The sequence below is a fragment of the Vigna angularis genome, chromosome 10 (assembly GCF_016808095.1).
Source record: "Vigna angularis cultivar LongXiaoDou No.4 chromosome 10, ASM1680809v1, whole genome shotgun sequence".
NCBI classification, from domain to species: Eukaryota; Viridiplantae; Streptophyta; class Magnoliopsida; order Fabales; family Fabaceae; genus Vigna; species Vigna angularis.
This window is the reverse complement of record NC_068979.1, coordinates 22994582-23009709: the sequence shown is the minus strand read 5'-3', so window position 1 is coordinate 23009709 and position 15128 is coordinate 22994582. Positions and strand designations below refer to the sequence as shown.

Below are 15128 nucleotides of genomic sequence, written 5' to 3'. Positions count from 1 at the left end.
CATCCTTTGACCTCGTATAAAAGGCTATATCACCTATATCAAAGTCAATGATTTTAAGTAACAAATCTTTCTTCAAGTTGCCTATATATATAGAAAACCACACAAAGAAGAGAATACAATAATTACAAACAACTATAACTTAACATATTTCTTATGTTGCCAAAATTCTCTTTCTTGTTGTGTTGTTTAGCCTTTGAGAAAATCTTTGTAACATATCTTTTTAGATATATGCTTTGTATTGATCAATATTCTCTCTAAAAGGATTCTCTACCTATAATTGTTTTAAAAACACTCTATATTATTTTTAGATAATCTGAAATAATTTAAAATACTTGATTGTTTAACTCAAGGAGAGTTAAACAGTTAATATCAGTTGGACTGTTGTAAACTAAAATTGATGAAACTCTTATAACCTTTTAAAGTTAATAGTAAAACCCTTTAAAAGTATTTAAAGAAGAATTGTTCAACAATGTATGTATGTAGACCGTCTTAACACAACGTCTAACACTAATTACAAAAAGTTTTTCATACTCTATTCAATTTCCCTTTTTAGATTTTTTCTATTAATACAGCAATATTACCTTGCACTAACCATAAAATATTCTCGTATTTTTTTTTAATGTGAAACAAATAAGAGATAAGATAACAATCCCGTATCCATTATTGAATACATAAACAACAGATATTTAATTAAAAAATTATATAAATATTTAACTACGTTAAAACAACAGTTTCTTAAAAACTCAATTAAAAAGACCTAAACATGAACTTAAAACTTAATTAAATTTTAATTATTATTAAACCCTCTTATAAACTTCCCGCTTTCATCTGACAGAGGGATAAAAAGAGAAAAACCTCCTACTATACTTGATTTTTCACAATTTTATGAAACCAGCTCCACAATTAGAGGGGAAACTAGAACCAAATTTTAGATTTCACATTTTAGAGAAAATAAAACTTCAATTTATTTTATATATTATCTGATAATTTTTTTATTTATCAAATTCGTTTCACCTCTTTGAGGATACTCACTTTAAAGAGTAAAAATTGGGAATTGTGATCAATAGTTATGAAGTAAATGTTTGTGAAGTTACAATTGAATGGATTCAATTAATACCATTGAATGGTGTAGTTATTTAAAAACTTGAAGAGTTTTTTTTTATTTAATGCCTCTAACTCTTATTTTAGTTTCTGAAGTACATATTTTACCTTTTTTTTATGATTATAAAGAATAATAAAATTATTATTATTATAATTATAAATTAAATATAAATAATATTTACAATTTTATTGTAAGTAATTTTTATTTATTTTGTAAGTGATTTTTTAATTAAAAAATAATTATGTTTAAAAAACAGTCAAATAAAAAAAAGGTTAAATTTAAACAAACTATCAACTAAAAGATAATATAATTATTGTAATTTTAAGAAAATTATTTAAAAAGTCAAATTGAAAATAAATGTCGACAAAGATAAATCTTTATATATATATATATATATATATATATATATATATATATATATATATATATATATATATATATATATATATATATATATATATATATACACAGACACATGGTTAACGAAGAAGTTTTATTTTTAACTCCTTAACAGTTAACTCTAACCATGGTAAGAAATAAGCTGGAGCAACTAGGCATCCATTAACAGCTCTTCAATTGAAAGAATGTGATTCTGTACTTTGTGTGTGGTATGACTCATTTACTTAGAAAACGATAATTAATAATATTTTCCCACCACTATACTTTGTTGCTCTATATAAGGTTCAAATGTTAAATAACACACACATTCCTTCACTAATCTCCAACCAATTTTGTTTTTTCATTCCACAAAGCTGAATTAGCATCATGGGAGCCAACTTTTCGACTTTTGAGTTTGTGGAAAAATCATCAGACTCATCATCGTTGATCCTCACCTTCCATTCCACTGCTAAATGGAACGCACACTTTCATGCCTCCAAAGAAACTAACAAGCTCGTAAGTTTCATATAAATTCAGCTACAACTTCCTTAAATTATCAAAATTATGGCTTAATTACATCAGACAATTCATTAATGCTGTTTTTTAATTTCTTAAAGTTGGTCATCGACTTCACTGCTACGTGGTGTGGACCTTGCAAAACCATGGACCCAGTAATAAAAGAATTTGCTGCAAAATACACAGACGTGGAGTTCATCAAGATTGATGTGGATGAGTTGATGGTATGATGCACATAATTTCTTTCATAACATATATATAACTTTATTCGAACTTAATTTTACTTACAGAATTTAATTTTCGTTGATAATATAATTAACAATCTGTTTTACAGCATGATCTATGAACACATAGTAATATAAAAATAAGTGCTATATGAACGATTTTGTTTAACAGAAACATATTTATGATACACTGATGGAAATATGTGTATATATACATGGAAACAGGAGGTCGCACAGGCTTTCCAGGTGCAAACAATGCCAACATTTATACTGATAAAGAAAGGGAAAGTAGTGGAAAAGGTTGTGGGAGCCAAAAAGGAGGAGTTGCAGAAGCTCATTCAGAAACGCAGGAATTGATGAGTGCATGCTTGCATCTATCTCGTACTGTAGTAATAAAGTACTTTGGGATGACTTTGGATTATATATATATATATATATATATATATATATATATATATATATATATATATATATATATATATATATATATATATGTATGTATGTATATGTATATATACATAAAAAGAGAGAGATAAAGTGTTGCTGTCTGCCATGAGACTGACAGTGAAGTGTGTAAATCTAGCTGTAGCATATGTCGTGTATGCATGCATGCTTATTTTAATTATAAGTTGTATCTTGTTATATATGTTTAAATGGTTCTTTTATGTTAAAGTTCTGTTTTGGTACGATAAACTCCTCCATATATACCTTAAAAAATTAAAACATAAATTATTTTTCTAAAATTTAAAATTAGTCTATATATGCATTAATTTGTAAAATATGTTATATTAAACTTTTCAAAAATTAAATTACTATTATTTTCATAAGATAATATTAATTTATGTGAAATTCTCTCAAAATTATTTTTACACAAATGATTCCAATTACGTCAATTGAGTCCTTCAAATATTTGTATTGTATATATTTTACCAATTAGAATTTGCTATATGACATCTACCTATGATAAAGTTATTAATATATATATATATATATATATATATATATATATATATATATATATATATATATATATATATATATATATATATATATAAGAAAGAGTTGAGAGTGACTAAAATCTCAATTTTTTTATAGATCTAATTAATACAATTGGAATTTGAACGATTAAAATCTATTAGAATATGCTTCGAGAATAAAAAGTGCAATTAAACCTATTTTATAAGAATATATATATATATATATATATATATATATATATATATATATATATATTATAACTATTCATTAAATTAAATTTTATATTTCGATAGGTTAAAATTGATATATTTATATTATAAAATTGAGGAGTTTGATTCAAATTTAAATAAATGATTTAATTAAAATGTAAGAAACTAGTCCCATTCATCCTCTATGCAACTCATAATTTTATTATTTATTGTTAATCAGTTTACTTTGTGTAACATTCCTTTTAATAACATAATATTACTAAAATAAAATATTAATACAATTATTCAAAATATAAGACTATAATAATATAAGACATATATGTCTCAAAATTTTATAACATGTTTCTATTCTTAAAATTATACTTAACATAGTATAGTATCATCTCTCGACTTCGAGAGCGTGCTATAGAACATTCCTAAGTTGTGTCTTTACATATTCATCTATTCACATTGATAAGGTGATCATTGCAAAAGAATGAAACAACGACAAGACAAACAAACACAAGAGGGTACGTCAATTTGCCAAAAAAACATCATATATTAATGAGATGTTGTATCACAATACAATGCATCCATATTGTCACCAAGATATAAATCATATAATCAAAGATTATTTTAGAATCAATTATCCAAATCATGCATTGAGATCAGATTCATTAAAGATGTGAACTTGTGGTCACTTCTACTACTCTACAGAGTCATTCTTAATGAGTTTCACTCTACTATACACAAGGTTAGTTCTTTCTCCATCTTAGGTCAATGGAAAGCGCTTATATTAGGACCTTCAGCTACTCTCACACCTCATACTACTCTCACCACATAACTCATTATACTCTATATGAATGTGAATGATTATTAGAGTATCAAGATATCTTTTTGCTTGAATCCATACATCAATGCATACAATAAAGAAAGATACATAAAATGGATTTCCTCCATGGAGTTCCCTGCATTCTCATAAGTTCATATCATCAACATACATACTTTACACTTCGTATCACATTCTCTCAAGTATATTATACAACAACTTAACACATATACAAATTTTTTGAAATATTTAAAATAAAACTGAAGCTTTTCCAAAACTCTAAAAATTGTGTTCTTACGTTAAAATTAAATATAATTGAATCAAGAATGCAATCCAAAAAGAATTATCAAATTAAGCAATTGTGGAAAAAATCATGTATAAGACGAGTTGTTAAAATTTCAGTTGGATCTAACTGTTAATAAAGTGGAAATCTCTTTTTTCCAAGAAAACTCTGACCAAGAAAAGAAGGTATAGGACCAGTTTCATACTACCCAAATGAAATCTCACTAAGACATTCATAACAACAACCAAATCAGAATTTCATTCTTCATACAATTTTACAACTGAAGCAAAACATATGTCAACTTATTCACCCTCAAATTATGTAATCAGATTCACGAATTCAAACATCAATGAAAGATGCTGTAAATCATACTCAACACAAACCAAATCAAAAAATAATTACAAGCTCGAGGTTTCACAACATCCAATTTACATCCAATCACACACACACACATATATATATATATATATATATATTTATATTAAAGGAGTCAAGCATCACCAAATTCAATCACATTTAATGTGCCATCCTTTTTTGTTTCCTTACTATTTTAATGTAAAAAACATTATTAACAAATGAAAAAACGTTAAGCTAGACACTCTCAAACATATCTAGTTAATTTAATAATTTGGATAAAAAAATTCTCTAATTTGATGAAAAAAAAGAAAAGTCTATCCAGAATAAATTATCCTCTACGGTTCATACCTTTTTTTCTTTCATTTCTTAGTACTTTACTTCTTCTTTCTCAAAATTCTTTAGTCTTGTTCTCTCATTTTCTCTGTGATGAACCTAGACCACTGCTGTAAAGAAGATGCCTCATGGCTAGCCGCCATTTAACTAGTGAGACAGCACATTGTATTTGACCTCTGCAAAAAAGCTTAGCCATTTTTATTTGGTGGAGAAAAAAGTTTTTATTCGAAACTTTTTCTTATAAACATAAATATACTATTCATGGTCCTTGTACTTCCATTTTGTTCTGTCATTTGCGGCTGATCATATCAGATTTCATCGCCCTACTTTTTCCTTAGTTGGCAATTTGATATGATCTACGATGAAATACGATGCTGTGTACTTTTTCCTTACGTTGGCAATTTGATATGATCTAGGAATGAAACACAATGCTGTGTATAAGGGCTTGTCGGTGTCTCTAAGGAGACCACCAAATGCAAGCCACAAAATCTGTTCCCTGCTGTCAATATTATTCACTGTCACAGATTACTGTTTCAGATTAAGAAAGAGAGGACGAGCATTGCAGAATAATTAGATGAAGGAATAATGTTTATGATTCCATCCTTCATAAAATAAAACATACTAACAATTCTTTTCACTGCTATTCTCTTATTCAACTTAGTGCAGAAGGGTGAGTTTACGTAGCATATATATAAGGTTACAAGTTCAAAAACCAATGTGATTGTGAAAAAATAAGACTGTTGATATTTTAGCATCATAGTCTGGTAACAACTATTGTACACTACTCCAATAATAATAATAAAAACTATTTTCAATATTAATAATTTTTAATTTAGTCAATGTAAAAGTTAATTGTTTTTACCTTTAAATTTAATTATTATTTAATAATTTATTTTAATAATAACGATATAAAATGTTATTTGTATTATCTTACAACACTATTAATAAAACAATTGTAGTATCAAAATTTAAATCTTAGTACATTCCTTTTTCTTTTATTTGTTTTCTTTGCAAAGAAAAATAAAAGAACATTTTGTAGTTTTACTTTTTGGTGAAATAAAAAAGTTGAATATGTATTTTTTCAAATTATTATAAAAATATATATTTCATCTTAAACTAAATTATTATAAAGTAGTTCATCTTTCTAATTTATAAAATCATCTAAACTTCATATTTAATAAATCATGTGAAAGTTATATTATAATTCAATATAAAATTTCATTTGTCAAGTGAAAATCACTTTACCTACATGACAATTTTTAAAAAATGTACCAACTAAATAATTTATAATTTAATTTAAAAACCAAAAACAATTTTTATAATAATTTAAAAATAAAAAATATAATAAACCTAAAATAAAACTATCTTTTTTTACGTGAATATCATACTCTCTGGAACCTTATCCATATTTCTACATTCCTACTATCTTTTTCTTTTGTGTCAATGCTAATTTCATTCATTAGGCTATTTCTCTTCGTACGTTTTTTTTTTCATCTCTTGTTGCTTGTTGTTATTTTTCTACCGAAAAACTTAGGAAAGAACTTAGGTTCTTAAGAAATAGGAAATCATCTAGGTCAAAACACCTAGACACAGGGATAAACGCTATTGTGTCTAAAACGTCTAAGATAGTTGGAGTTAAACACACTAGTAAAAAAAAACTTTTTTTAACGCGCTATATACGCTTCAGTTTTACTGAAACCAAAGCGTATAAAAGTGCGGTGACATTTTCGTAGTTTTAGGAAAATTATATGCCTCGGTTCAAAACACTACAAGAAAAATCGCAGTTACATATGATCAAAATCTGTATATAACCTCCAAAATTCGTATATAAATTAGTATTACATGCAGATTACGTACAAAAAAAAAATTCATATATAAAAGAGACATAGATAAATTATATACGGATATATCCGTATATAAATTACATACGAAAAAATCCATAAGTTACATACGAAAAAATCTGTATGTAAAATCTGTATGTAAAATAGATACAGAAAAATCCGTATATAAGTTACATACAAAAAAATCCGTATGTAATCAACCTAAGAGTATATCAATCATTAATTGCTTATATCAGTGACAAATTTGGACAAAATGAATTAAACCACAAACAAACATTACATTAATATATAAATTACAAATTCTACAATCCAGTAGTTAGCCAAACCAACATAAAATCTTAGACCAACTAAAATTAAAGCTAGGTAAATGAAAAGAACTATAAAACAAAAAACTTATAGCTCATATTTTGGATTTCATTAATAAGAAACACATGGTAACCACATCACAACCAAAAACTCATGAAGTTCAATACTAATTTAGCAACTTGTAATCACAACCAGAACAAGTATGTTTGAGCTTTATCATCTTTTGTTAAAGCTTTTTCAACCTGCAATGACAAAGAAAAGTTTAATGAAGTTCAATCCAGTAAGAAAATTTGAACAAAAAGGTTAGACCATGGTAGTTATTGAGGGTATTATCTAGTAATCACCATTAACTCTTGGAATAGAGTAGCACAAATAAATCAAAATGGCATCCCTATGGTTCTTTATGCATGATTTTGTATGATCAAATAATTAAGCAACCTTTTACATATTTACGATGCAAATGAAACAATTGATATCTTCATGTGATGTGATAACTGTCCAAGGGTAATTCAATAGTAAAAGTTTGCTTCACTTAGACTTTTTAATTCAAACCAAATTTGTCAAAATGTCTTAAGATACATCAGAATACTATCATTTGATAGCAAGGGTCAATAACACCCTTGAAGTAGCCGCACTTGGAACCGAGCAGGGAACCCAAAAATTTCTTAGATGAAAATTCATTCTGAGACTACCACGAAAAGAATAAGGACCAAGAAATAAACCCTTCAGGCTTCACTATCAAAAATTTAGAAACTTTTTTGAAAGGGGAAAATAGAAAGTGAAGTTATGTATACTAAGTTTTGGTGAACTTTTCCATTTATGCCACGAAGAGGCACAAAATTGTCGTGTCTCTCCAATCCTCTTTGTCCTTCCAACACTCGACATTGCCTGCACTCGACGATAGAGCAAGAGTTGTTCTAACCCTCAATAACTTCGGCTAGGGTTTTCACCTCGTCTGGAGGCGTGAGCTATCAAGCCGCGAGCAATTGAAGCACGAGTGGTGGACCTCCGCTAGGGTTTTCACCTCGTATGGAGCTTGGGCAAGGGTTTCGAATGAATCAACAATCTTTCTTTGTCATGGAGAAGGAAGAAGGAAGAAGCAGGTGCGACTCATTTTTCAATTCCAGAGAGATTTTCCAATGTGACTGAGTGATACAACTCTTATGGTTCTAGGGTACGAGGGACCACGAAAATTTGTAGAGAATTAGAGCAAAGATTAAGGGATTTAAGAATTTAGGGGACGAGAAAAGAAGAAAGTTTGAATGAAGAAACTTACTGATTGAACGAATAACACTCCCAAGTGAGCATGATGTCCAACAAGGTGAGTGAACACGAGAATAATGGATGAACTTCTTCTCTTTGAGTGACCGTGAGTGAGAAGAACGGTTAGTGTGAGACATTCTTCTTCTCTACTAGTGACCGTGAGCGAGTGTGAGTGAGAAAGCTTTAGTCAGTGAGCACGAGACTTCGACGCTACCATTCCAGCCGTCTCCACATGAGTCTGAGAATGAGTTAGGATTCTAAGGGGAGAACCAACGAGGAGGCATGACTGGTGGAGCGGTCTCCAATCCCCTCAACCTTGTAATGAAGCACATGGTGGAGGCTAGGGTTCGAGGAGAGGATAACACGAAAGAGGCATTTGTAGTGGAGGTTAGGGTTTCAGTGGAGGCTAGAGAAGAAGGGCTGCATAAAAATGGCTTGATGAGAGGAAAGAACAAGAGCTCGTGAGGGAAGAAGAGGGGCTCGATGGCTCGATGAGAGGGAAGAAGAAGGAGTCGAGGAGAAATTTGGAGTATTGATTTTGTCTCTTACATTTTCCATTAGGTTTAATTTTTTAATTTTTTTTATTGTAAAATCCGTATATAATATCTGTATATAAGGGAGAACCCACTTACATACAGATTTTATATACAAATTTTTATCTTTGGCAAAGCTCCCGCCAAAAGGCACCAGCATTACATACAAATTTTACATACGGAAAATTCGTATATAAACTTTTTTTCCATTATATACGGAAAAATACGTATCTAACTTATCTGTATATAAAATCCATATGTAATGGGACCTTTATCTACGGATCAGAATTCGTATATAATAATCCGAAGCGTGATAGGTCTACTATGTCGGTTGAGTTAGCAACCGAGGCATAAAGCATTGCTACCTCACCCTGCTGTCACTGGTATATGCTGACAAACTTCTTGAAAGTCACACACTGCCTTGGTTACACTCAGAACTGAGGCGTAAATTGTGACACGTGCCCTCTGCAACCTCTACAAATAAGCTGCAATCAGAAACTACTCTGATGACAGGGATACTACCTCAGTTATCTACAGAGCGGAGGCTAAGAGTGTCTTTATCGCATCGGTTTGGCGCCAATCGAGGCATATAAGGTGAATATATTTTCAAAATTGCCATTACATTTTTTATTTTTAATTATTTTCTGATAGTTTAGGCATTGGGTGAGCTTATAACCGAGGCAGTATGGCTGTATTACCTCGGTTAAGTGTTGAACCGAGGCAGTATAGCTTCGTATAAACTAAAGTTGCCCTTCAGCGTTGTTCATCTTCTTCTCGCACAAACTCCCCCCTCTCACTGTTCTCACTCTCTAACCGCCCTCCATACAGCGCAGTCTCTATCGCCACCACTCCTCCGCTCCGTCGCCACCACGCCACCGGTGTTCTCATGCAAGAAGAAGCCTCGCATTGCCTCACGCTGCCTCGTCGCCAATCTTCTCGCGCAACCGCGTCGCTGCCTCGCCGTCGGTCCCCACGGCCAAGTGCCCCACTCCCGTCATCATCTCCGTCGCTGGCTCAACCTCTGGGCGCCGTAGCCAGCACTACTCCTTGTACTCCACGCCATAGTGTACACTTGAAGCTTATCATACCTGAAAAAGGTACTCAACTTAGCTCTCGAAATCAAAACAAGTTAAGACAATGTCTCTGAAAAAACAAACTAAAAGACTTAAAGATTAAAATATAAAAGAAAGCTTAAAACAAGCTAAACACCATCTGTCTAAGAAGAGACAAAAATGAAAGAAGTGTTTACTTGGCTAAACGATACCATGAGTTTAACCAATACTTTTTCAAAGATGAAGTCTTTATAGAACACTTGGTATCTTTAGAAAAGAGCTTAATTGTTAAAAGCTACCTAACCGTATGAAATCAAAAAACACTTTGTTATTCTGAACAAGCATTTAATAACATTAAATACTCAATGCTCAAAGACAAGAAATATGTTATCTGATGAACTAATTGTACACCAAAATCCAATCCAATCAATAGTAGGTAACAGGAAAGACGTTCACGAAATGACCTTCCAATAGAAAACAGTGACATAATACCTATGTCAAAACAAATCATCAATAAGTAAAACATCAACTAATAAGTCTCTTAAAAACTAAACGATATCAACCAATCTCACAGAAACAAAAATATTAGAAAACACATAATTCTGAACAAATGATTAAAACACTAAAGTAAAAAGAAATAAACATACTTGTTATACACGTCTTTATCCTGTGCAGGACAATTGCTACAAATGTTCATCATATAAGCACCAAAGTGAACATTGAGAAAAGGACAAAAAGAAGCGCTGATCAGGTTATCTAAAGTTGTGCTAAAAAGATTAAAGACTACGTCTGACAAAAAGATCTTAAAAGCAATCTCATCTGACAAAGGACATCATCCTATGACTGACACCTAAACCAATAGCTAGAAGAGAACAAATCTCAAGACAAGCTTCGTCAAAACGATCATATTGTCAAATCTCAAGACAAGCATCATCATAACGGCTATATCATCAAGGTGTATAAATAGAAAACTAGAAGAAAGAAGAAAAAGATGATGAAGAAGAGAGAAAATATGAAGATATAAAGATATCTCATCATCTGTGGAGCAAGGAAATCGCTTTGAGCTATTAAATCAAAATTCCTCAAATGAAGAGAAGAGCTCGAGAAAAGAAAACTCTTAAGCTTTATCAGAACATCCACTTGAAGAAAGAAGATAGAGTGAAAGAGTGAAACAAAGGAAAAGATCTCTCAAGCCTCATTGCAATAACTACTTATATTTAGAGAGAAGAGAGAAAAAGCAAAAGAAAAGCATTGCTCTAGTGCTTCACTATGTCATTTGCTTACTTATGTAAGATGAAAAAAAAGAGTGATGAGAAAAACACCTGTGAGTGTTTAGACTATTTTGTATTGTAATCACATCCTCTCTGTGAGAGTAATAGTCTCAACTACTTGTAAGCATTTGTTGATTGGAATTTTGAAGAGAATCAAAACACTTACAACTGAACTCTTTCTGAGTTAAGGAAATCTAGGCGAGATCCTCTAGTACTAGAAGTGGTGCAAATACTCAACTGATCTAGGGTAGCTGAAGGTTATTCGTTGATCAGGGATATCAAGGATGGTGAAGAATACTACACAACCAAGAGCAGGTGAAACTTAACTAGGCGGTAATGTCAGATTGCCTAGGGTACTAGGAGTGGTTCAAATACTAAAAGAAAATCTAGGCGCAATAGTCTAGTACAAAGAGTGGTTTGAATACTCAAAGAAAATCTAGGTGCGATAGTCTAGTACTAGGAGTGGTCCGAAAACTCAGGTAAATTCTAGGCGCGATAGTCTAGTACCAAGAGTGGTGCAAATACTCAAAGACCAAGAGTGGTGCAAATACTCAACTGATCTAGGGTAAATGTAGGTTATTCGCTGATTAGGGATTCCAAGAGTGGTGAATAATACTTCATAACCAGAAGTGGAGGAAACTAAATTAGACGAAGATTCTCAATTGCATTGGGAGTGTCTAGGGATACCAAGAGTGGTGAATAATACTACACAATCAGGAGTGACTTAAACTCAAATGTATTTCATTAAATATCTAATGGAACCTTTAAGTTAACTTAGAGGAGAACTGGATCTAGCTTTAAATAAGTCTCATTTCAATCATATCTATCTTATGAATGTTTAATTTACTTAAACTCAAATTCCTTATTTACAACAATTTAAATCGTAATATAAAAATATATAATTGATTTGTAATTTGAATCTAAATTTAGTATGTATCATAACTATTAAGATTTTAATTACCAAAAGAATTAATATTTTAACTATACTAATGTGAAGATTTTGAAATATTATATAAATGTGTTAAAATTTCATATTGATAAACAATAGCGAATTTAGAATATAGAATTTAATTTTGTAAGATTAAATTAGATTTAAAATTTTAAAAATGAAAGATAAGTGATTATATATTAAACACATTTTTTAAATAATAAATTTATTTTTTAATTGATTAAAAGTTTGTATGCTCTAAACTTTATTTAATCTTTCATAATATTTGACAAATATTAGCTAACGCAAAATAGTATCTCAACACTAGTGCAAAATTGGGCTTTAACGTCACCCCGTAGACGTCGGACCACAAAATAACCAACGTAAATTATTGACCGGTAGCATTTTCGTAAATAAGTGCATATAGAAGTCTATTAAGAGGGGCCCCGACGTCTATAATATTATAGACGTCAGGGTCCCTCCTAACAGACGTCTTAATGCCTGATAGGTAGGTGAAAAGTCATTTTTTTCCGACTTAGAGACGTCCGATCCCGCCACCCCGACGTCTATATTCGATTATAGACGTCGATGTCCCTCCTAACGGACATGTATATGTCTGACAGGTAGATTCAAAGTTATTTTTTTCCACTGTACAAACATCGGATCACCTGGGGAGCCGACGTCTAAATGGCCTGATGAAAAGTTGTTTTGGACATCATATTAGTGAGGGCCCCGACGTCTAGGCCAGAATAGACGTTGGTTCACCTGGGGAGCCGACGTCTAGTTTGCTGTTAAATCAGACATCAAACCCGCTGTTACGAGCACTTCATCGTCTTCCTTCTCGCCTTTTCTCTCCGCGACATTGCTTTTTCAGGTGTGTTTTTGTCTCTTTTGAACTGTTTAAACGTACTTTTATTCCGATTATATTAGTCTTTGGTTGATTATCTTTCATTTGAACCGATTAAAATGAGTTTTTGTTGTGTTTTGGTGTAGTTTTTCTCGTGTCTTTGGGTAGCGTTGTACCGCATTCTCCCTTTGTTAGTTTCCTCGTAAGAAAAGCTTGCGTCTTTTGGATGTCTTATAGTGTTTCAATCCAAAACCGAACTTCGGTCCTTGCCTAGTTCTATTGTCACCGTTCGTTTTTATTGGCAGTTTTAATGGAATTAGGCAAGGACCCATATTCGGTTTTCGGTTGAAATGCCATAAGAGATCCAAAAGACGCAACATTTTCTATGACGAAACTAGCAAAGGAAGAAGGTGCTACTACGCTACCCAAAGACACAAGCTGCAATAGACGTCGGTTAATGCAATGTCCGACGTCTATGGAGCCATTAGTGCAACGAAGGGCTATTGCTTCGGTTGTTTTGGGTTTATGACCGCGGTTCCTGAACCGAGATATATACAGGCGAGGCGAAAAGGAGTAACCTTTTTGCCTCGGTTCTGAACCGAGGCAATATGTGTGAGTTTTTTTGCCTCGGTTGGCTTCGAACCGAGGCGGTAGATGCCTTTTTTTTATTTTATTTTTTTTTTCAGAAAATGGGGACTTTTGCTTTTCAAAATATTTTCTTTTTCTTTTTTATTTGGGACAACGGAGGCGGCGACGAAACAGCCAAAGGCGGCAACGAACGACGAAAGGCGATGACAAACGGCTGAAGGCGATGATGAACGGCCGAAGACGGTGACGAACAACCAGTGCCGACGACGTACAACCAAAGGCGACAACGAACAACGTAGTTCGCGTGAGAGAAGTAGAGACAGTGGTGACGATCGGTGGTGGAGGCAGTGGCGACGACCAATGGTGGAGGCAGCGGCAACGACCAACGGTGGAGGCAACATTGATGACCAATGGTGGAGGCAACGACAACGACCGATGATGGAGGCAGCGGCGACGACCGATGGTGGAGGCAGCGGCGGCGAAGGGAGTTGAGGATGGTGGTGGTGAGAAGGTTGTGGAAGGGGAGAATGAAAGGTTTGAAATTTAAAAATCGAAGAAGCTATTACCTCGGTTAAGTAGACAACCGAGGTAATAAGACTCTACTGCCTCGGTTCTAAAGACAACCGATGCCTAAACCTATCATAAAAAATTCAAAAAAAAATTATAAATGGCAAAAAAAAACTATAGGCATCGGTTCGCGGTTAAACCGAGGCATAAAGGTCTTATGACATCGGTTCAAATGGAACCGAGGCAGTAAAGGCTAACAAAATTGATTTGAAACGTTCAGATCCAGAGGTTGTCAGCTTTTGGCAGGACATACTGCCTCGATTCTGCACAGAACCGAGGCAGTAAGCCTATTTTGAAAAAGTTGGCAGGTGAAAAAGCTAATTTGCAGAAGGAAAGCAGAGTTTTTTGCCTCGGTTGGTCAGAGAACCGAGGCAGTATACCCTTTAGGCATTGGTTCCAATTGAACCGAGGCATATAGTTTCGTAAAAATTACGAAATTGCCACCGTGTTTTGATACGCTTCGGTTTCAAAAAAACCGAAGCGTAATGTGCGAGTTAAAAACCTCTTTTTTTACTAGTGAGCCCTTTAGACGTCGGGGTCATGCAGTAACCGACGTCTATAAAGACGTCGGGCCTGTTTGAGTCCGACGTTTGATTAACGTTACCCTTAAAGAACTAGGTGATGATATGTTAACCTGAAGTAAGAAATTCATGTTCTTAATGAAAAGATTAGTATATATATATGTTCCACTGTGAAATTCATGTTCTTATTTTTATTTCACTAACTTAACTTAGGTATTATCCG

General features: G+C 32.4%; 1 protein-coding gene across 1 annotated transcript; it reads left to right on the top strand.

The window, feature by feature from the left end:
* Nucleotides 1–1802: 1802 nt before the first annotated feature.
* Nucleotides 1803–2906, top strand: LOC108345273 (thioredoxin H2). Its single transcript, XM_017583862.2, has 3 exons — nt 1803–1996; nt 2098–2220; nt 2446–2906. Exons 1-3 carry the CDS (start codon nt 1868–1870, stop codon nt 2575–2577), a joined length of 384 nt encoding a protein of 127 aa, XP_017439351.1. The 5' UTR covers nt 1803–1867; the 3' UTR covers nt 2578–2906.
* Nucleotides 2907–15128: the final 12222 nt, after the last annotated feature.

What these genes read in the sequence shown, in the direction of transcription:
- LOC108345273 (XM_017583862.2), top strand. Translation starts at nt 1,868, where the DNA reads ATGGGAGCCAACTTTTCGACTTTTGAGTTTGTGGAAAAATCATCAGAC. An exon ending in CCAAAGAAACTAACAAGCTC is followed by an intron (nt 1,997 to 2,097) that starts GTAAGTTTCATA and finishes AATTTCTTAAAG; the next exon opens with TTGGTCATCGACTTCACTGC. An exon ending in TTGATGTGGATGAGTTGATG is followed by an intron (nt 2,221 to 2,445) that starts GTATGATGCACA and finishes ACATGGAAACAG; the next exon opens with GAGGTCGCACAGGCTTTCCA.